Here is a 23,386-nt window from a genome sequence, read left to right on the forward strand (position 1 = left end):
TTTGTTGCTTAAAAAAAATCTTTGTGTAAATGAAGCTTCTACATTTCAAAAGCCCCAAATTCACTAAGCAAAGCACCTTCTAAATCTTACTGCTGTAAGCTTTTCCTGAACTGTTATTATACATAATAAGAGACTTGACTTGACAGTTTCTATAATGACACATTATAAATTCTACACTGGATGTGTTTTTTACCTTCAACTCTTGTGATGGCAAAACCATTTTACTCAAAGCTGATTGGTTGTGCAGGTCTGTAACAGTACTTATATGTGATCTTGCTATCCCAAATTTTCTGGAAAGGAGGATTCTTGTTATCTTAAGCTTTTTTAGTACTTGAACATGATACCATATGAAGAATTTTTGTTTTCTTATTAAGAAATAAATGTATCTTCCTCCTCAAGATCTCTCTGACTTCAGAATTTTAGAGTCTTTCCACTGTAGACCATTAGGAATATATTTTTAAACATAGGCTAGCAAAGTTCAAGTTATTTTATGTATATTGCAGCTTCTAACTGGCTTTGGGTGAGTATTAGAGATCATCAACACAAATTATAAAGTGCAAATAATGAGCTTAATTTCATAGACAGTGTGCTTCCTTGCTTTGTTCCTTGATATTAGCTGTATAATAATTCTTTTGAAAGTAGTCTTCTGATAAAACTTCATACGTCTTGGCTCATGTACTATGTTTGAATAATTTTTCCTTACATTCTATTGACAATTCCTATTATGTTTTGTGCACTTCTGCATAGAACAGTCATGTTTTTGTCAACAGAAGTATTTCAAAATATAGTGCCTGCATATCATTTTCTTCCTAATTTAGCCTCCACCCAGCTCTCAAAACACTCTCTAGCATGGGTAAAATAATTCATATGCTTCCTATGTTAGAGCTGCAGCCTTAATTTTCTTTGTTTGATTTCTTTAGTTGAGTTTCTTATTCTGTTAAATATATTTATTTGTTTAAGGCTTATGAAAAGTTTGGTGGGAAAATGCCGCTGCTTCAGTGTAGGCATGGAACATCACTTTCTAAGCTAGATAGCTTGGTGAGTATTTTGGTTCATTTTTTTTCCCAATACGTAAGAATCACAGACTATGGTAGTTGTTCTCAGATGTACACTAGAGTGGGAAAAATCACTGTTTAGATAAACCAGAAGAACCAAATAATATCTGAGTCCACAGATGGAGTGGAAGTAACAACCTATACAGATATTGCAATCTATAAACAGACATTACAAATGTTATTTTTAATTCAAAAAATTCTTCCTCTTAGACTTTCATCTAATCATTTGACTTTTAAAAAACATTTAATATAAGTATTGCTTTAAAAAAATAGAAAAAGATTGGCATTTTAATTTTCAAATAGAAGACCCTGCATTTCTATGTAAATGTGTACCAGAATAAAAACATTATCAAGAATCTCTGGGCTATTACTGCCATAGAGGAGCAAAGGCTGTTTGATCAAGAGAAAAATTAGATATATAAAAGCTTGAGCCATAATCTTGGAAAGTAAATTAGAAAGTAAAGTTTTCACCAATATTTTCTTTATTTACTTCCTTGTGTTCTTATAAATACTCTAGTTTTAGTTGTCAGTGTTTTAATTCTCTAGAACACTAAAATTCTTAAAATCTTTAATTAGCAGAAAAGACTTCATATATACTGCTCCTTTTGTTTAATTATGCCATCTCCAATTCTCTGATAAACAGGAGGCAATTGATTGTATCTGTTTTGTGTTATTCTGCCAATGTTATTCTACTATATCATGCCTTCTGTAGCATGTTAAGGCTACCCTGCTATATATGAGTTGTTTTCTGTGCGAGACACTTTTCTTTTAAAGCTGAGGAGGAAATTACCTTTGTCTTTCAGAAAGGCTATTTTCATTAGAATGTGACTAATTCTTTGAAAGATAACTCTAATCTGTAGAAAGTTGGCACTGCTATTCCAAAAGCCACATGTTCTAATTGTGCCAATCCATCAGGAGTCTGAAGGAGAAAGATAGGCAATGTCCTCTCATGAAATTTATAGCCTCAGAAATAGGCTTAGGAGCTTAAGGGGTTCTTTTTGTTTGTTTGATTTACATTATTCAGGAGAGACACTAGAAAAATTCTTAAAATATCAGACTATCTTTGAATTCTGCATACCTGTGAAAGCAAGCATTGTCCCAAACCACTACTAGATCTATTTTTACACAGGAGGAAAAGAAAGAGCAAAATAAATTAACAAGTTATTAAGTGTCTATAAGTGTAGGAGTGTTGGAGATTTGCTCAGGCTAGAACAGGGTTCAGAGCTATTGTGCATAGGGTCACTATGAGTCACAGGCTACCTGACTGCACATAACAACAATATTATAGGCCATTTAAGTCCTAGTGATGCAATGGTAAATCCTTAGCCAAAATATCTAGCAGTAGTTCAAATTTATCAGATACTCCATAAAAGAAAGATGAGGTAGTCTGCTTCTACAATGTTTACAGCCTTGAAAAACCTATAGGCAGTTTTATTTTTCCTATAGTTATTTGAGTCAAAATGGACTAATTTGAAAGATAACTAGTAAAACATGTATGAGGATTCAAAGGGAGGGGAGGAGCAGAGAGGTGAGGATGGGCAGGGGATTACCCATAGGATTGCACAATTTGATGAGTGGAGGGTGGGGTGGGTAAAGGGAATGGGAAAGATGCGGTGTGAAAAACAATGTATACGAACTTTGGAAGTAAATCAGTATAAAATAAAAATTTTATCTTAAAAAAATTTATTAATTTGGTTTGTATTTATATGCTGGTTCCTAAGCTAAGAATTAAATTTTATCTGCTACACCATGAAAATGAATAATTAGGATTATAATCTCCTTTTTCTCTAATATTATGTAAATAAGAACAGATTTTTCTTAAGGAATTACCAATTGCTTCAGAGTATGCCTTGTTCAAAGAGAAAACCTTATTTCTATAAAACTTGAACTAACTGGAATGAGTTAAATGAAATTCATAAAAAAAACTCTCTAAATTTATTATATAAATCTTTCTTTTCAACTTTTACTTGTATATGTTTAATCAAACTATCTGATAAAAATATACCTTTACATTTCTATTTCTTGTTTCACTGACTGGCCCTGGAGTAAAAATGATCTTTTCAAGGTGAAATGATAATAATATAAACAATAACTAAGGATATACAAGAAAAGACTTTGTTGGTTTTAGTTACCACTAAGTTATCTGTGGCTCCATGGCAACTTTACATATGATAATATAAGAAAATGTATGCTAAAGATTGTGGAATATTCCATTTATTTAATTAGCCTCTATATTCTAGAATGTTGTCCACAAATCTTAACCAAGAGTGCAAAGTTCTGATTTTAGAATATGCTCTCATTAAATCTGAATTTAAATTTGCATAGTAAATGTACTTGAACATTCCAAGCCTATGTAAACTTACCTAGCAATTAGAAATTCATCAATATTCCTATTTTCAGGGTAACCGAATTTATTTCCTATTCCTATGGTATCTTTACAAGATCATTGACATTTTTCTCTCTCTCAACTCCTTTCCTTCTCTTTTTTTATCTTTGCTCTTTTTTTTATTTCATTATTTTTTGTGTGTGTACCGTCAAATCAGATCTGACTGATACAGGAGGAGATAGTTCCTCCTTCTCCAGCAGAGCATCTGGTGGATTCGAACAGTGTACCTCTGAGATTGCAGTGCAGTTTCTTGCCACTAGGCCACCAGAGCTCGCCTATCTTTGCTCTTTAATCTGACTGATTTGGCTATTAGGAACAGTACTCAACTGTAACTATAAAATATTTTCTTACCATAGACTAGAGGTAGCAATAGAAAACCCATCACTGTCTAGTTCTATATTATACTTTACAGACAAATAGGCTAGTGACAAAACAAGTGCAGACTGCCCTATGCATAATTATCTGCTGATCCAAAATTAAAATTCAGTTTTGTATTCCAGGTATCAGGTGTAAAAATGAAGATTCTTCTGGTTTTTCTAGGTCTGTTCAGTGATTCCATTGCTATGCCAGTAAGTATTTTTAAAAATAGACTTAAAATGGGGGAGGATGGAGTTTTTCCTTTATGACCTATTACTGCTTAACTTGAGGAATATAAGATCATTTCCGTTTCTAGCCTGCATTTGTCACTGATACTCTCTCACTTCCAGATGCATATGCCACGAATACCTGGATTCAGCAGTAAAAGTGAAGAGGTATGTATGCTGAAGTCTCTTAAAGCATATATTCTGAGTACATGAGGGTTTACGGGAAAATATTATAGAAACCTAACCTGGAAGCATAAAGAAGAATAATGAGGGGGGGGGGAATTAAGCATTTTAAAAAGAAAGAAGAATTGGAAAAGTTATCATTTATAAAGTTTCTTATTAAAGAGGTGTAGAAAAATACAAAAATTTAAACTTTCCTATCATGACAAAAATAGTCATTTCTCCCAGTGTCATCCTCTGTGTGCTTCAGTAATCCATTTTAAGGTAAATGTACATTTGTGTTAAAATCTAGTTGATAATAGCTTTTTTATTAAGTTACTAGCTAGAAAGGTGGTCATTTTTACTAGGGAAAGAACATAATTATATACTTAAATATTTTTCCTATGACTCACATCCAGGATCATTAACCAAACATAATATATACCAAAACTGGAAGGGAAAAACATTTCTCTATGTAATTATCACATTCTCAACTCCTGTATCCCAAAGAATGAAATGGAATAGTCAAAAATTTCAAAGGAAGACAGATTTTTATTCTCCATTATTTTATATTGATTCTTCTCAAAATAAAATTCTGTTTTAATTATTAGAGTACCCTGGGAGTTTTTTTGAGTGCATACTAATTTTAAATTTATTTGTAACTAGTAAAAAAATCCTATGAATGTCGCCCTTTGAAATCAGAAATTCAATGTGTTATTTGTGAGTTGTGTGAATAAAACATTTCACTTTGTGTCACATTGATTCTTTTGGTCACAGATGATGCGGTTCAATCAGTTCAACTTTATGAACTCTCCACATGTAAGTTTCTCTTTATTTCATCCTATCTCCTGTTTATATCTGGTAAGATACACTACAAAGGTTTCTCTTAGCCACACCAAAGGAAACTACACAGTTTACTTACAATATTCAGGTAGCTTCTACAGTAAAAAAAGAGTTTCATTCCTAACTCTGAGTTGAATTTGAAGGTAAATTGGAGCAGTTAGGTATGGTTTGAACACATCAGTTGGAAAAACGTTTGTTTTAGTATACAGTGTGATATTCATTTAAAAAAATATTAAAGAAGTACCTCCAGACACACTGAAATATCTTTAACATAATACAGCAATAATAATGTCTGATGCTCATTCTTTAGAGAGATTGGTTTATAATGGCAGGTGGAACGTAAATAGGGTTTTGCAAACCTTTTAGTAAACCAAGGAATCCTTGAAATCTTTTTGAAAGGTTTCAGGAAGTAAAAAGATCATATCTGTGTCCCCATAAACCAAATTTTCTCTTTACTCATTAGTATTCTTTCACAAAATCCAAAACAGCTTACTAATTTTAGCCAAACCAATTTGGGTCTGGAAAAGATTATACAATGCAATAAACAAAATAGTAAAGCAAATAGAGGGTACAATGTATTTGGTTTGTCTTGAAAGAATACTATTAATTTTTTCAAAATATTATGAAGTTTTGTCTTATTTGAGCAAATTTAAGTTACTGAAATTATATATTCTCATTCTTATAGCAAACTAATAACTGAATTACCACCACTCAGATACTTTTGGCATCTTTTCTGAAGCAAAATTGAATGAGCACACTATTATACAACAAGTAGCTTTTGATTTGTAGAGGCATTTTGAAAGGAAAATAAATTTTCTCTTTTTTATTCATTTTCTTTTAAATTCTCTCATCTGAAACCATCATCATTGTCCATTCCTTTTGCTCAGTAACTGATTGATCCAGCTCTTTCCAACTCTCATCCTCCATTTGTTCTCTTCACTTTGTTGTGGGATTTTCCACACACTTATGTATTATAAATTTCTGACCTTAATTCCAAGTTTACAACTTCAGTTTCTATTTATTTACATTTCATGCTTTCAGTATGATGTGTATTTAGTATAAAAGAGAGTGAGAGAATGATTCAAGAAGGTGATGAATAGATGAGTGTTACATTAGAGAGGGAATGTGGGAATAGTGATTATGAGAATCTGACTCATGCATTTTCAGATTATGACTACTCTGCTTCCCTTTTCTATGCAGACGCCCTACTAAAGAAAGTTGGATTGATAAGCATCCACTTGTACTTAAGAAAGATCAGCATTATAGCCAACTTTATTCACTCTGTCTCACCTCACTTTCTTACGGTTTTGTTGCTATTGCTGTTTGGGTTTGCCCTTTCCCTTCCTTGATCAGTCTTTCGACAAATCACATAGTTTTGGGTTTGTTTGGGTTTTATTTTCTATTGGTTTGTATATAAAATTCATATACATTGTGTGTCATTCATGTACACAGTGTTTCACACATTCCTTCATTCACATTGTGTTTCAGATGATCATACCCATACATTATGTTTTATAAAATTAATCACCATTGATCTACAACCACTATCACTCCATCTTTTCAAGTCCCCATTGAATCTTTCCTAATCCTTTCATCTCCTCCATCCACCCATCAAGCTCTGTGACCCCGTGGTTTCTACCCCCTCCTCACTCATAGCTCCCATGTCCTACTCCCACTCCCGCTTTGGACTTTTAGCTATCTCTTACTAGTTATCCTTCTATTTTTTTACAATAATGCTCTTGTGCAATATTTGTCATTATGAGACAGAGTTAGTTTAAAAATCACAGTTTTTAATTTGGTGGCAACTTTTTTGACCCTCTCACCTATATGCTTATCTAAGGCATACATATCTTCACATCACCATTCCAATTTTAAATTGAAATTTCTCATTTAATTGTGACTTTTTTTGGTTTTTTATTTTGTGTTATAGAGGTCTAAAGTCCATTTCTATAAGGTACCATTTTAATGAAATTCCAGTTAATGTTTTCTCTTCCATTGTTGATTCTAATTCCATGGGCTTCTCAAGTACCTTGGCTGAGGTCTAGAGGTTGACATTATTGTGAGAAGAGCCTGGATCTCCATCTCTGCTGTGATTTCACTGATCTCTGCTTCCTTTTCAGATGTCACCGCTGGGCCCCATGTTTGGAAATGGCATGCAATTCCCTCAGGGCTTCCCACAGTTCCAGATGCCCATGTGGCCTCAGCCAACACCCAGTGGATGGCAATACCAGAAACCTTCACCTCCCTCAGGACCCAAGCGCCAAAACAAGACTGATCAAACCCAAGAGACTCCAAAACCCAGCCAGCCTCAACCAAAAAAGTCACCACCAAAGCGTCCTTTAAAACAGCCTACACAGGCCCCACCTCAGCCCAAAGAGGAAGCCCAGACACCTCAGGTGAGGCCTGTTCAGCCAAGTTCCAAATCAGTCATAACACACCACAGGGAGTTGAAAGGTCATACCACCTTTACATACAAACTTTGCCCAATGTTCTTTAATATAAGTATTCCTACTTGGGAACCAAAGGTGTACAGCAATTAGTAACAGAGTTCCTAACCACAAGGTAGACAACTCAAACCTACCAGATTTTCTGACTTCCATAAAGACTATACCTGTTGCTATCATGTCGATTCTGACTCATAGCGATGCTATAGAACAGGAAGTACTGCTGTAGGATTTCTTCTTGTTGTATGCTAAAAAAATGCAGTGCATTTTCAGGGGCAGTAAATCTCCTGGGAAGAGACTACCCATCCTCCTCCCACAGAGCAGCTGGTGGATTTGAACTGTGTGCCTTTGAGATTGCAGCACAGCTTCTTACCAATAGGCCACCAGAGCTCCCTGTGGTTTCTTGGGCAGCTCCATTAACAGCTAAGTCTTTAACCAATTTTCTTCCATAAAGACTGTTGTTGTTATGTGCTGTCAAATAGGAACCAACCCAGAGCTGGTTCTCTAGTGGATTTTCAGAGGCTATAAATCACAGAGGAGGAGATTACCCATCTTTCTGTCTCAGAGTAGCTGGTGGATCTGAACTACACCTGCCTTTGACTTTGCAGTCCAATTCCTTATCCATAAGGTCACCAGAATTCCATATTGAATAAAGATTACTCTGTGCTATAAAGTCACTATGAAGAACTGATTCCATGGAATCTGGGTGGTACAAGTAGTTTGCAAATGGCTCCTATAACTTAAAGATTTACGTGAAAACCTACCCAGTGACTCCATGGAACAAAGAACCAATAACTGTTTCCATAAACATAAACAAGAACACTATAGAGAAATTCTACTCATGAGTTTTTCATGAGTTAGAATCAACTCAATGGCAGCAAGTTTGATTTTGCTTTTTTATGTACATAATACCCTCTTTAGTTTTGACCTTTTCTTTCAAGATAATGCTGTAACCACTGGCCCAAAGCTCCTTTGTGAGTCAGTTCTAGTTTCTATTTAGGTCAGAATGACCTAAATACTATTACCTTTAAAACCAATTGCTGCCAGTCAGTTCTGACCCAGTGATTCCATGTATGTCAGAGTAAAACTTTTAAATTTAGAGGCAACGTGCTCTATAGTAACATGAGTACTAATCTCAGAGTCAAAGAAATCTGTTTGAAGGAAGTGCAACCAGAGTGATCCTTAGATGCTCCTTCACCTCACTTACTTTGGGCATTTCTTTCAAGAGGAATCAGTCCTTGGAGAGAGCTATCGTGCAGTAAAGGTCAGCAAATATCCTCAACAAGATGGATTGACACAGCAACTGCTACAGTGGTCTTGAGCATGACTGAGATAGTGAGGATGGTGAAGAATAGGTAGACAAACAAGGTTTGGATCTGTTGTTCATGGCGTCACTATGAGTTGTAGTTCACTCAAAGGAACCTAACAACCACTAATAATCTGAGAGTCAAGGAATAAAGTTACAACATTTACCAGCCTGCTCCTTGGATCCAAGGACTCTGAAGCTTCTTCTGAGAAACGTTGGCCATGTTGCAAGGAGGGACCAGTCTTTGGAAAGGGACATCATGCTTCCAAGGGTGGAGGAGCAGTGCAAGAGAGGAAGACCCTCAATGAGATGGGTTGATTCAGTCACTGGGGTAATGGGGTGGGTGTGTCGGAGACAGTGAGATTGGCACAGGAAAGAACAGGGTTTAGGGCTGTTGTACATAGCGTTGCTGTGAGTCACAGGCAACACGATGGCTTGTGACAATAATAACAACAACAATAATATAACTTTGAGCAAGTCATTTCATCTTTCTGGACTCCAGTTTCCCATGAATAGAATTCTAACAAGCCAGATTAATACAATGTCTATGTCAATGGGCTCAAATATAGCAATGATTCTGAAGATGATCAAGTAGTATTTTATTCTGTGGTACATAGGGTAAGCTCTAAGTCAGAATCAACTTATTGGCATCTAACAACAGTAAATCCAATGGTCTTTAACTCCTTTCCAGATCTATGCTTTGATGATCTAAATATTGTTCAGTAAATTAATAATGGAATATTTCAGGATGATCCAAGTGTAGACAAAACAAGATAAAGTACAAATAATTTCTCAACATTTACCTAGGATGAGCATTGAAGAGCCTGGCTTTTGGTCTGTGAACATTTATTACCAAACACTATTATGCTGTTTGCTATCAAATTGGATCCAATTCATAACTGACCCTCCAATGGGTTTTTAGAGGCAGTCAATCACACAGTAGAAGACTGTGCATCTTACTTCCATGGAGCAGCTGGTGGATTTGAACCTTGTACCTTTGGGTTCACTACACATTTCTTTACTATTAAGCCACTAGAGCAGAAAACTAAACAAACAGACACCTCTGGGTTTGAATCCTGGTTTAAATTATTTAACAGCTATGAGATTTAAGAGCAGTGTCTTTAACTTTTTGGAATATCAAAGCTTTAAGCAAGACAGTAATAATAGTACAGCACTTGCTATGCTATTGAGAGCAAGCTAGACAGTGAATAAGTATGACAGAAGAGTTGGAGAAGAGTTATGAATATCTATGGACTGCCAAAAGAACAAGCAGATATGTTTTGGAGAAGATGCAGCCAGAGTGTTCCTTGGAGGCAAAGATGATAAACTCACATACATTGGACCTGTGGTTGGAAGAGGCTATTCATTGGAAAGGGACATCATGCTTGGGAAGGTGATGGAACAGTGAAAGAAAGGAAGACCCCTGACCAGATGGATTAACACAGTGATTGTAGCAATGGGCTTGAGTGTGTCAGAATTGGTGACAATGGCACAGGACAGGGTTCATATCTGTTGTTCCTAGGGTCACTATGAGTCGTACTCAACTCAATGACACCTAACAACCTAACAACAACAACAGCTCTCCTAGGATTATGCAAAGATTAAATTAATTTACCCATATAAAATTATGATAAGAGTGCTAAAAAAATAAAGATTCAATAGTACTGTTATTGTTATTGTCTATACTCTATTAAAAAAAATAAAATCTCAACTAATGGTCAGGGATATTTAGACTCCCAACTTTCACATAATTATGTTTAGTTGATTCATTTAGTCTTCATAATTGCATATTACTTCTTTTTCTCTCTCTCTCTCTAGGCATTCCCGCCATTCAATAATGGGCTATTTCCCTTTCAACCACTACCATGGCAAATGCCACAGGTTTGAATTTTTTTTTCTTTACACTGAAAGTGAAAAATAATATTAATATGCTATATCAAAAAACATGAGTTCATATGCTGCTGTAAAATATCATATCCCAATTATAAAAGGATAAGAAACAAGCTCTGATTTTATAATCATGTGGTGGGAGGAAGAAGGAATTTTTAAATAATTTTTTTGTTGTTCAAACAGATTGGTAGCATGACCACAGCCTAAAACAGCAAATCACTACTAATAACTTGATTCATTAATTTTAAGGACTTGTGCTTAATATTTCATTACTATTTCCCAATTCCTTTAGAGATTAGAAAAAACAAAGATAATCTGTTTTCATATAATGTTGACTTGTAGCAAAACAGAGCTTAAAAGCCATAAGGAAAGCTATAATTGGACTAATATTTTTATCATAACTTATTAATTTCTAGCAAATAGTAGGTTGGAATAAAGAATATTGCAAAATAATATAAGAATCTTCAATTCAATAAAGAATGTCTAAACATTGTGCTATTTTAATGAATCATCCATGTGAGATCAAATTGACAACTATAGTTGTAAAAATTATGTAGAAAGTGAGCTTATGTTGCTGGGGAAAGAGGAACTAAAAAGATGAGAATAGCAATGGCTGCACAGCTGAAACAATGTAATTAATGCCACTCAATTGTTCACATCTAAATTATTGGTGTATATTCTGCTGCGCATAACCACAATAAAACCAAAATCAATTCTAAACTGAATCCTCCAATTCAGGCTGTTAACATGAAACAATATTGAGATTACATCATAATGCATTAATCATAAGTGTTATTTTTTTAAGAACTATTAAATCCCAACTGCTCTCAGACTAACTACAAAAAATATTTGAAAACTGTTCGTTCAGTTATGCCATTGTTTTTTCCAGTCTATAATGAGGAATTATTTTGACAGGAAGGAACATTTTTAACAAGAAATCATTTCAAGGTTCAAGGTGTAAGAGTTTCTTAACTTCTTTTCACCCTAAAAGAGGCATTTCCTTTTACTGATCATATTGAATTTAAGAAAGAGATAATACCCAGTAAAGACTATCAGAATATATGGACATGATTCACTTGCAAAGTAGCTATTAACCTCATCACAAATAACAGGATTTTCATTCATTCTTTATTGCACATTTTCCTCCCTCCCCCTCCCATTCCCTTCCAACTTTTTAAATTCTATTTTTTCCTTATTGTACATTTTCTTCCCTTCCTCCCCTCCCCTTTCTCCCAGTCCACCTAGCAATGCACCCCTTGTTCCAGATTGTTTCTGTACATATAATGCTTAATAATATATTCCTTTGAGATAGTTCTTCCCCTCATCTGTTCTACTGCCCTGTTTATTATCTATCCATTCTTTTTCCATTTTCTGCCCACCCCTTCTTGAGAGTAGTCTGTAAGAGCTGTACTTGCTTTTCTAAGCCCTTCTATTATGTAACAACATCAACTATAATTAGTAAAAATTAACTACAGTTAATAAAAATATTATAATAACCAATGAAGGATTGTGAGTTTATCACCCTAAATGCTAGTTATAATATAAAACTCGGAAAATAATATCGTTATTTCTCTTCCATGATGAGTTCTTCCAATAGGGATGTTTGCTTTCTGATGCCACCCAAATTATCTCTCTCTTCTTCTTTTTCTTTCTCTCCTTCCCTTTCTTTGTATGTGTGTATGTTGGATATGGTTGCTTTTGTTGTTGTTATGTACCATCAAGTAAGAATCAACCTATAGTTGACCCTCCAGAAGGCTTTCAGAGGCAGCAAATGACACAGGAAGAGAGTTCCATCTTTCTCCTGCAAAACAACTGTGGATTCAAACTGTATGCCTTCAGGCTGGTCGCATAGCTCCTTAGTAAATTGGTACAAGATGCATCCATACAGAATCTTTCGAATAAAATATTCTCAAACACAGCTGATACAATTGTACTTACCATTATTCACTGGTGAATTATGTTCTAGTTCCTGATCACTAAATTGTAGTAGCTAATAACTCTGAAGCTAAAAGCTAACATTTTGAAATCCATACTCTAATTTGGCCTATTTTAAAATGCTGTGAATGTTACAAATATATGAGAGAAAAGAAAGTTGCTTTCTCAAGTGTTTACATTTCTCAAGTGTTTACACTGTGGTTTTATTTTTATTTTATTTTCATCTTTTAGAGAATACCACCAGGTTTTGGACGCCCACCAATGAGCAATGAAGAAGGGGGAGTAAGTATTGATAAAACTATTTAACTGTATTTCCCCATTGGGAATCAAAATCTTTTAACCCCTGTGGTTTTGCTCCCCATTTAATAAGAAAGTTAAAACTCAGAATATTAATGTGTATCTCAAGTATCTAACATTGGAGAGAGGAAAAAATGTGGAACCAATCAAGCCGGGAACCTTGACTGCAACAATCGGCTTGAGCATCATGGAGAGCACTAAGATGGCTCAGGATAGAGTTAGGTTTAGTTCTTTTATGCTTTGAGAAACTATCAGCTCCAATTTTTATAAATATAACATGAGAAAGTGAAATAGAATGACTCCAACAGTTAGCACATGCATTAATAAGTCTATCTCCATCTCCTGATGGATCGTGATCATGAAGATATCATCTTACCCGTGCATCCTAGCTCCACCCACAAATCGAAATTAAAATATTTTATCTATATTTAATTTTTTAAAGAAAAGCTGAAAACCTAAGGGCCGCACAATTGTCTTAAAGATCCACTGACTGACAAAGTTCATGATAATTAAATCATTCATTTGAAATTTATTTTTTAAAAAAAAGAAATTTATTAAACACTTTCCACTGTGCTAGGGGCTAAACAAAGATGAGATGCAGCATAATTTTTCACTCAAAAACTTCATAGTTGCATAAGCAATTAAAATTCATTGGAATAATTGTTAACGACAGTTGTATATAGTGCTGTGGACCTCTAGAAGTATAGACTAGTTCTCCCTATGGAAGACAAAGATGCTTCAAAGAGAGGACAACATTCAAGCTGAGTCTTGAAGGATGAGTCAGGTTTGCCAGGAAGGATGAAGGTACAGGTGGAAGAAAGGTTCAGGTCGAAGAATCCATGTGTGACAACACTAAAACAGACTGAATATAGTGCTCAGAGAGCTGGAGTCGTTGTGATTCAGTACTGCTTAAAATACAAGGGGAGGAAAATGTGGTAGCATGGGCCATGTGATAATGCTGCTGCTGATTGCATAAGTTATAAATAACACTTATTTGGCACTTACTAGCTACCAGACAGTGAGTCAAGCCTTTTATATATATGATCTTCATGACAACTATGAAGTAGATATTATTTTATCATCTCCATTTCACAAGCAGTATCATGAGAGACAGAGAAAGGACTGAAATTGTCAATTATTTCCTTTTATTTGGATCTATAAACAACACCCTCGGTACTAGCAGGTATGTCAGGAGACATACTTGCTTTGGGCAAGTCTGTGTCTGTAGTCAGGGACTCTTTGAAATACTGAACAGCAATATCAGTTGAAAGACTAAGGTGCATTGGATTCAGGCCATGGTCTTTCTAATTACTATGCATCTGAAAGATGGACTATGAATAAGTATGACAGAAGAATTATTGATGCCTTTGAGTTGTGGTTTTGGAGAAGAGTATGGAATATCCCAAGGACTGACGAACAAATAGATAGATACATCTTGGAGAAAGTGCAACTAGAGTGCTCCTTGAAGGCACAGATGACAAAGCTTTATCTCACATACTTTGTACATATTGCTAGGAGAGACTATTCCTTGGAAAGGGATATCATGCTTGGAACAGTGGAAGGGCAGCAAAGGAGAGGAAGACCCCAAACAAGATGTATTGACACAATGGGCTCAAGCATATCAGAGAAGATCTAGATGACAAGGGGTAGGACAGTATTCAGGTCTGTGTTCATAGGGTCGCTATGAGGCATACTTGACTTGACAGCACCTGACAATAACAATGACACAATCACACTGCAGATATAGTGGCCGTTAGCCAAAGTCTCTCCAGATTCCACCCTTTAGTGTCATGCTCTCCTGATTTACATGTTGCTAAAGAGTTTAGAGGTTATCTTATAAGGTAAGAACAACTTAAATAGATAACAAAAGAAGAAAGTGACAGTATTCCTACCCACTCACCCTCAACTTTTACTACTCTAATACTAGCTAATACATGACCCTGCAGTGGATTGATCAAGGCAGGAGTGCAAAGTCATACCAGAAGAATAAGGCAGATAGCTATTATGACTACTTTTGTGCAAGAGGGAACAACTCACATTTAGGAAACGGGCATATAAAAAAAGGCTGAGAAGTGTTCAGAAAGAGAATGAGAAGTCGCTGTGATCATGGAGACCAAGGAATTACAAGTTTCAAGAAAGGAAGCATAGTCAGTAGTGTAAAAGCAGTCTGTGGCTGATAAGATTTCCCTATCATACTAAAAATGGGGGGAAATCTAATACCATGGTGAGACACAAAGAGTCGTTATTTTCCTGCTTCTTTCCTACAGAACCCTTACTTTGGATATTTTGGGTTTCATGGATTTGGCGGTCGCCCTCCTTATTATTCAGAAGAGATGTTTGAACAAGATTTTGAAAAACCCAAAGAAAAAGATCCTCCCAAAAAGGAGACTCCAGCAACAGAACCAACAACTAATTCAACTGTTCCTGAAACGAATTCAACTCAACCAAACGTGCAGGGTCCTGGAGCAAGTCAGGGTGGAAATGACACAAACCCAACAGGAAATGGTCTAAACCCCGGGACCAACCTGCAACATGGAGTCCTTTCACCCTCTACAGTTAACATTTCACACCAGGGAGTACCACGAACCCAAATTCCATGGGGACCACGCCAGCCCAATATTTATGAAAATTATCCAAATCCTAACAACCGAGGTTTCCCTAACAGAAGACAATGGCGTCCCACTGGTACTATGATAGGGCAGAGACAGAATGGGCCTTTTTACAGAAATCCACAAGTTCAAAGGGGTCCTAGGTGGAACACCTTTGCTATGGTAGGCAAACAAGCAGCTCGTCCAAACAATCCAGTTTATCGCAGAGCCTATCCTTCCACTGCGAGAGGGAATTCTCCCAGTCTGGTAGGCAATCTAGCAAATTTCCGAAGAAAGCCTCAAGGGCCAAATAAACAACCCACAGGAACCAATATTGCCCCAGTGGGACCCAAACTTGGTACAGTTGATGGCAATGAAAAAATCCAAACTCAAAGGGAAAAATCATTAGGTCAAAAAGAAAGAACAATTGTTCCTACAAGGGATCCAACTGGCCCCTGGAAAACCTCTCAGAACTATGGAGTTAATAATAAACCCAATTATAAACCGCCTCCTACTGAAGATAATGTGAAAATCCCAAATTTCAATTCCATTGATCAACGTGAAAATTCTTTTTACCCAAGAGAAGATACCAGGAAAGTCCAAAGTACTGATGGGCAAACCCAAAACCAGAATTTGCCTAAAGGGTTTGCTTTAGAACCAAGAATCCCATATGAACCAGAAACCCCACAGCCAGAATTAAAGCGCAATACATATCACGCCGTATACCCTGAAGAAATCCCTGCTCCTGCAAGAGAACATTTTCCTGCCGGAAGAAATCAATGGAACCACCAAGAAATCCCTCCAGTTCCTGTGGAAGAGCCTAAAAGGCAGGAAGGACCTTTGCCTCATCCTCCCTATGCTTCTAGAGGAAATGTTTTCTACTCTGACTATAATCCCTATGATCCCAGGGAAAACTCACCATACTTTAGGGGCAATACATGGGATGAGAGAGGTGATTCTCCCAAAACCATGAGGCCACCAGACAATCCTCTATACCCCATGAATACTCCAAGCCAAAAAGAGAGAGTACCTTATAATGAAGAGGACCCAGTCGATCCAAATGGAGACGAACTTTTCCCAGGACAAAGTAGATGGGGTGAAGAAGTGCCCAGCTTTAAAGGAAGCCCCACAGGTAGGCACTATGAAGGTCAACAATATCCTTCAAATCAACCAAGAGATTATCTTCCCTATCCCTTTGATAATAATCCCTCAAAACCCAGAGAGGAGTTCCCTTATAGTGAATTTTATCCCTGGGGTCCAGAAGAGAATTTCCCATCATATAATACACCTCCTACTGTAACACCACCCACGGAGAACAGGGGTTATTATGTTAATAATGCTGTTAGGCAAGAAGAAAATACTCTATTTCCTTCTTGGACCTCATGGGACCAAAGGATTCAAAATCGTAGACCAAAAGAAAGAGAGCCATATTTTAACAGAAATTCCTGGGATCGGACCACAAATTTATACAAAGTTCCAGCTAGAACACTAGACCATCACGAGAACTACCTTTATTCCAGGAACTCTCCAATTGGGCTCCAGAAAAATCCATCATGGCATGAAAGTGAGATGATAAACTATGGCATGCAAATTACCAGGTTAAATTCACCAGATAGAGAGCAACTGGCTTACCCAGATTTCATTCCTCAACGTTACCCACCTGATCAAAAAGAAGAAAATTTGTTTCACCTGAGCCAAAGAAGACCTTGTTGTGCTGGTGGCTCCATAGGACCCAAAGATAAGCCACTCGCTCTACAAGACTATACTCCGTCTTACGGGCTTGCACCAGGAGAGGACCAAGACAGCAGCCCTCCGTACACTGAAGGCAGTCACACCAAACATGCTAGACATGTTATCTCCCCAACGAGCATCTTACCTGGCCAAACAAACAGCTCAGAAATGAGGCAGCCTGAAGAAAGTCAAAACCCCAGTCCTTTCAAAGATGAGGTGTCCACTGTGAGGAGGAACACACCATGTTCTATGAAGAATCAGTTGGATCAAAGGGGAGTGATGCCTCTTCCTGGAGCAAGCTCCTTTCAATCAAAGAATGTACCATGTCTTCAAAGCGATCTCGGTGGAGATGAGAACAACATTATGGAACAAATGTTTGAAAGCAGCCAACCCAGTGAAAGAACTATTAACCTTACCCCTGAGCAACTTGTTATAGGTACTCCTGAAGAAGAAAGCCAACCAGAAGCAATCCAAAGTGAAGTGGAAGGAAATAAAGGTGACAGACAACAACAAAGGCCAATTAGCATCCTACAGTTACCATGCTTTGGCTCCAAATTAGCGAATCAACGTTTCTCTGGCACTAGAACTCCATCTAGGCCATTTGATGGAGATTCAGTTATGACTACTGAAAATCCTAGCACATTGGCTGAGCTAGTTACTGGGTCACAGTTTAAAAGTGTGAATGTAAACACACTAAATGCAGATGAACACACTACATTTGAGTCTTTTGTAAAAGGGACCGATCCACAGGATCATCCAGTACAAGACTGCCTATTACTTCAGGTGTAGGGATTATCCCAGCCAAGAATTATTTGGAGAAGGAAAATAACTGATATTCTATACCAGTCATTCCCAAACCTTTTCTCCCCTAATAGTCCATTAAGTATCTGATCTTTTTTTGGTAATCTTTATGGTTTATCTTCATCTCAGAAACTAACAACAGTGGCTCAGGTGGTGCTGATGAAGTTGGGCTCTAAGATCATTGACTCCAGAATTGTCATACATTCGTGCAAAGTTTAAAATCAAGGTACTCATGACCACCACTGCCTTAAAACTTGGAAGCCACTTGTCTTTGTTAGCTTCCCTTTACTTACTGATTCTTCCTTTTTCCTCTTAAAACCCAATACTTGCAAAATTGTTGGTCTGGCAAAGCAAATGAACTTAACATTTTATGTATTGAAGTCTATTCCTCAGTATAGTGATGAAGTATTACTTTTTTTCCTTATGTTGGTCTTATCAGAGATTTATGGGTTTTAAAATTTTTTTCCAAATTAATATTCTCTTTTGGCATTTGTTTTCACCCAGTCCTCCTTCTTTTTCTCTGTTTTTATCTTCCTTGTTTCTTCCTTGCACTCATTCTCTCTCTCCTTTCATGACTGGCTTTCCTTTTTTTTTTTTTTTTAATATGTTTCTTCCTTTCTCTCACACCTTATATAGTAAACTCTTTAACCATCAAAAGACATATTGCATTGGGAAAATCTGCTGTCAGGGATCTCTCCAAAGTACTACAGAGCAATGGCATTCACTAAGGCGCTCCTGATCCAAGACTAAGACTAAAAAATGATACACCTGATCCAAGTCATGGTCTTTCAATTACTTGCTATGAATCTGAGGGCTGGACAGTGACGAAGGAGGACAGAAGAATCAATGCCTTTGAGTTATGGTGTTGGAGAAGGAGAAGAGTACTGACTATTCTACGGACTGCCAAAAGAATAAATAAGTCTGTCTCAGAGAAAGTGCAAACAATGTGCTCTTTGGAAGCAGAGATGGGGAAGCTTCATCTCACATACCTTGGGCATGTTGTCAGGAGGGGCCCATCCCGCTTGGAAAGGTGAAGGGTCAAAGTAGGAGAGGAAGACCTTCAACAGCATGGACTGATGTGGTGACTGTAACAATAGGCTCCAGAGTGTCAGAGAAGGTGAAGATGGCTTAAAATAGGGCAAGGTACAGATCCATTGTTCATCAGGTCACTGTGAGTCAGTCGACTGAACAGTGCATAACAACAACAAAATAGTCTTGTTATGTATGCCTACTTCCTTTAGCGTGTCATTCTCTCTTCACGCATTTCTATTCTGTCTCCTAATGTCAATCATTCCTTCTCTGCTTCCTCTCTTCTCTTTTCTTTATTCTTTTATCTTATTGTTGTTTAGCACTATAGAGTTTATTTCAGCTCATAAGGACCCCTTGTGAGAGAGTAGAACTACCCCATAGGATTCTGTTGGCTGTAAGTTTTATGGAAGCATATCGTCAGCTCTTTCTCCTAAAGAGTTACTGGGTGGATTTGAACAACTAGCCTTTTTGTTAGCAGTCAAGCATTTAACTTGTATCAAGACTCCCCCTCCTTTTCCTCACTACACCGTCCTCACCTGCCTTCTCTCTCTCTCTCTCTCTCTCTCTCTCTCTCTCTCTTTATTCACTTTCTGAAATCTAGCTTATTTTCCCCTCAATTCAGTCTAGACACACTGAAAAATATATTTCAAAAGACAGTAGACATTGGATACCTACTTTTGTTTTTTGTGTTCTTATGGCCTCTACCAGATAGACAAAGCTTATGGAGAGGAATTCGTTCAAGGAAAAATGTAGAGGGAAGACAGGTTGCTAGCAGCCTGGAGACAAGGCTTGAGAAGGTAAAGAGTAAAAGATTGAAGAAATTGCCACTATGGGACTAAGAGCCTGTATAAAAGCTAGGATTTGACACACCTTGTTATCAATTTATAATCTGCAGGATCTGTAGAGTATATTTTGGGAAACACTTTCCCAAACATTTAAGAGAAACATTCAATACTTTGTTTTCTTTCTTAGTACAGTATAAGTGATTTTACTGGCATAGAATCACTACTGCTAGCGTCAAGATTTATTCATGTCCTGGTAGATTTTTTTATAGACGCACATTTTTTAGTATATGGATTAAATAATGTAAATTATTTTGTAAAGTAGCTATTTCTAGAATGCCTTGTTTAGAATACAGCTTGTTGTTTGTTTGTTTTTAAATCAATGGTGTTTTAACCTGTTATTCTGGATATTCCCTGCCTGAATGGGAAAAATATTCTCAGAATTATCTAGAAAATTACCTTCTAACCCAGCAGAGTTTGTCAGCAGAAAGTTTCCTGGGGAACATTTCATAAGACAGCCACGGAAATTCGTGGAAATACAATATTGAAAATGTCCTCAAGAAAAGGCCCTTGTCCTGTGAAGCCCCTAAAATTCCAGGTACAATTTCTTGCACGTAGAAGATACCCCCAAAATAGTGATGGATGAACTGCTATTAAAATGACTGCCAAAACCCCCCAAGAAAATTCTGTAGTTTGCTTTTCCTGCAGATGAACTGTCTGAGATGCAGAGTAAGTCATCACACTCAGTAGCTTTAAGTTGTATTTAGTATTATCTGCATCAGAGATTCTCAGGATAAAAAGGGATTTTAGAGGCACGTCTATGCAATGCTTGAGCACTTAGCCCCACTCCCACCCCACCCCCAATTTTATATTTTAATCACATATGGAAAGATCATTAACTTATTCTGTACAAAACTGTATAAGTATTATTCTCATCAAAATAAAACTATATTCTTATGTTTCGCTAATTTCTCTACTGCTTTTTAAAAAATCCTTTTTAAATATTTTAATTACAGAGATACTCATTCCTTTTCTAGTTTGCACAAATGCTTAGGTCACACCACATAGTTATTTTGGCAGCTCTGATGACACATTTGAGGCTGCAAGAAACTCCTGCAAAAGTTACCATGCAGAACCTCTGCACAAGAAAGTGAATAAGGAATGATAGAACGAAAGCATTTACTGAATTACAGAGTAACAACAGGAAAGAAAATGACTCATTTGATCAATAGTATCCAATAAGCCTGGATACCAGATCTGGATCACTTGCAGTAGAGAAATAAATTATTCTGTGCACTCTTGCTAAGTTACTGATAAAGCTTTTAAAGCCGCTTTAGTGGCAAAAGCACACAAGCAGAGATGGGAGACTCAGTGAGACCACCTGCACCATCATCCTCACCACGTCATCACTGCCCCACCTCTCAGCAGAAACTTCATGGCAAGTTTCTATGTCTAGCTGCCACCATCTGCTGGCTCCAAAGTGGCTGACTATAACCCAAGCTGTCTCAATAAAGCAAGTAAAGAATAATACCCAAAGATGACAAACACTGGAGATAATCTAGCACATACCTGCCTTATAAAAGCGTTTCTATCATTTAAAAAAAAAAAAAAAAAAAAAAAAAAAAACTATACTCTTCTCAAGAGGACAGTTGAGATCTCATTGGATGAGGCAAATCTTGCACTTTCCCAATTTAATCGGCAAGTAAAGTAGGATGGTGAAATGGGAGGGCTGGTCCCTTCTAAAACTCAGTTTATCAGCCTACATTATCCTGGGGAGTCTTCCTCCAGGTTTTTGGAATTCCTAAAAGCATTGATAACATGCTGTAGCTTAGTTGCTCAGATAAATGTCTTAACTTTATTCATCATTAAAGAATTACATCATTACAGCACATTATCTTCGAGTACTTTTTTTCTTACTAGATTAGACATATCTCTGTCCCTTTGTTTTATTTTACCCCAGTTAACTACAGTCCTCAACAGCCATAACCTTAAAGAATCCAAAGATTCATCTTACTTCATAAATGAAACTAAATTTCGTTTCTAGAATAAAAAAGGGAACCAGAAATGCTGGGTCTAAAATCAACAACTCTCTCTCTCTCGTTTGCAATACCTCAAGGGTTTCACTGTGACTCAGGTCAACTGCCCAATTAAAAGTTTGACAAAAGCTACACTTGACGGAAAATGAAATGATGGCACCGCTTTACAATAGCATATTACATTTGGTTTTGCTCACCTGTTGTTTCTTGCTTCTATGCTTTACCCCTAATTCAACAGCATCAGCCATTGGGCCTTTATTTTCCCTTTGAATTGATAGCCAATAAGATTTGGAAATAAGATTCAGATGGTACCCAGTAAAATCACATGCTGGTAGAGGAGACTCTTTCAAAAGAAGCAGGAAGGAGATGGAATTGTAATGTGGCATAGACATAATTGTGAAATGGATGAAGCTGCCCTCAATGCCCATCATGTTCCCAGTCAAGGGTCCTCTGCTCTTGTAGGGCCCCATGCCACCTTCCTGAGGACTCTGCATCCCTCCATTTTTGTGCTTAACCAGAGTCTGAACATAAATAACTGAACATATCCAAATAGCCACTTATCATACAATACTAAACAGTATGTGCTCTGGTTAAGGTGATAAAAACTCTCAATTACTGTCTAATATGTTGTTGTTGTTGTAATTTGCCATCAAGTCACCTGCTACTCTTAGCAATCCTGTGTACAACAGCTCTGAAGCCTTCCCTATCCTGAGCCAGTCTCACTGACTCTGACACACCATAATCCCAGTCACTGTATCAATACATCTCATCTGGGATCTTGCTCTCCTGTGCTGTCCCTCCACCCTTTTAAACATGATGTCCCTTTCCAAGGATTGGTCCCTCCTGGCCATGTGCCCAAAATATGTGAGACAGAGCTTCAAAATCCTAGCCTCCAAGGAGAAACTTGTTTTCACCCTCTCCATGACAGACCTGCCTGTTCTCTTAGCGGTCTGTGGTATGTTTAAGACTCTTCTCCAACACCACAACTCAAATCATTGATTCTTCTTCAGTTATCCTTTGTCATTGGCTAGCTCTCTGAAGCATAGCAAGTAATTATGAAGACCATGGCCTGGGTCAGGCACACCTTAGTCGCTAGACTGACATCGTTGCTTCTCAGGACTCTGGAGCGATCCCTGACAGCAGGTTTTCCCAGTGCAATTTGTCTTTGACTTCCTGACTGCTGGTGCCAAGAGTGTCGATCGTGGCGCCAAGCAAGCTGTAATTGTTAACAACCTCAATCTCTTCTCCATCTGCTGGTGCCAAGAGTGTCAATCGTGGTGCCAAGCAAGCTGTAATTGTTAACAACCTCAATCTCTTCTCCATCTATCATGGTGCTGCCAATTGGCCCAGTGGTGAGAATTTTTTTCTTGGTGTTAAGCTTCAATTCATATTTCAGATTACAGTCCTTAACCTTCTGCAGCAAGTGCTTCAGGTCCTACCCAGTTTCAGGAAAGCAAGGTTGTGTCATCTGCATAACATAGGATGTTGATGAGAATTCCTCCATTCCTGATACCACATTC

At 37.2% G+C, this 23,386-nt stretch overlaps 1 protein-coding gene across 1 annotated transcript; it reads left to right on the plus strand.

The window, feature by feature from the left end:
• The first annotated feature begins 984 nt into the window (after positions 1 to 984).
• On the plus strand, positions 985 to 18,007 carry ENAM (enamelin). Its single transcript, XM_006896845.1, has 8 exons — positions 985 to 1,038; positions 3,942 to 4,010; positions 4,149 to 4,193; positions 4,962 to 5,003; positions 7,148 to 7,423; positions 10,596 to 10,658; positions 12,834 to 12,884; positions 15,167 to 18,007. The coding sequence occupies exons 1-8, from the start codon at positions 985 to 987 to the stop codon at positions 18,005 to 18,007; spliced, it is 3,441 nt and encodes a 1,146-aa protein (XP_006896907.1).
• The last annotated feature ends 5,379 nt before the right edge of the window (positions 18,008 to 23,386 follow it).

The sequence above is a fragment of the Elephantulus edwardii genome, unplaced genomic scaffold, assembly GCF_000299155.1.
Source record: "Elephantulus edwardii isolate Elephantulus edwardi_28Jun2011 unplaced genomic scaffold, EleEdw1.0 scaffold00192, whole genome shotgun sequence".
NCBI lineage: Eukaryota > Metazoa > Chordata > Mammalia > Macroscelidea > Macroscelididae > Elephantulus > Elephantulus edwardii.

Bases quoted from the DNA above. Each gene is read 5' to 3' on its own strand.
- ENAM (XM_006896845.1), top strand. From the start codon at position 985: ATGCCGCTGCTTCAGTGTAGGCATGGAACATCACTTTCTAAGCTAGAT. The intron at 1,039-3,941 runs GTGAGTATTTTG...TTTGTATTCCAG, and splicing joins TTTCTAAGCTAGATAGCTTG to GTATCAGGTGTAAAAATGAA. The intron at 4,194-4,961 runs GTATGTATGCTG...TTTTGGTCACAG, and splicing joins TCAGCAGTAAAAGTGAAGAG to ATGATGCGGTTCAATCAGTT.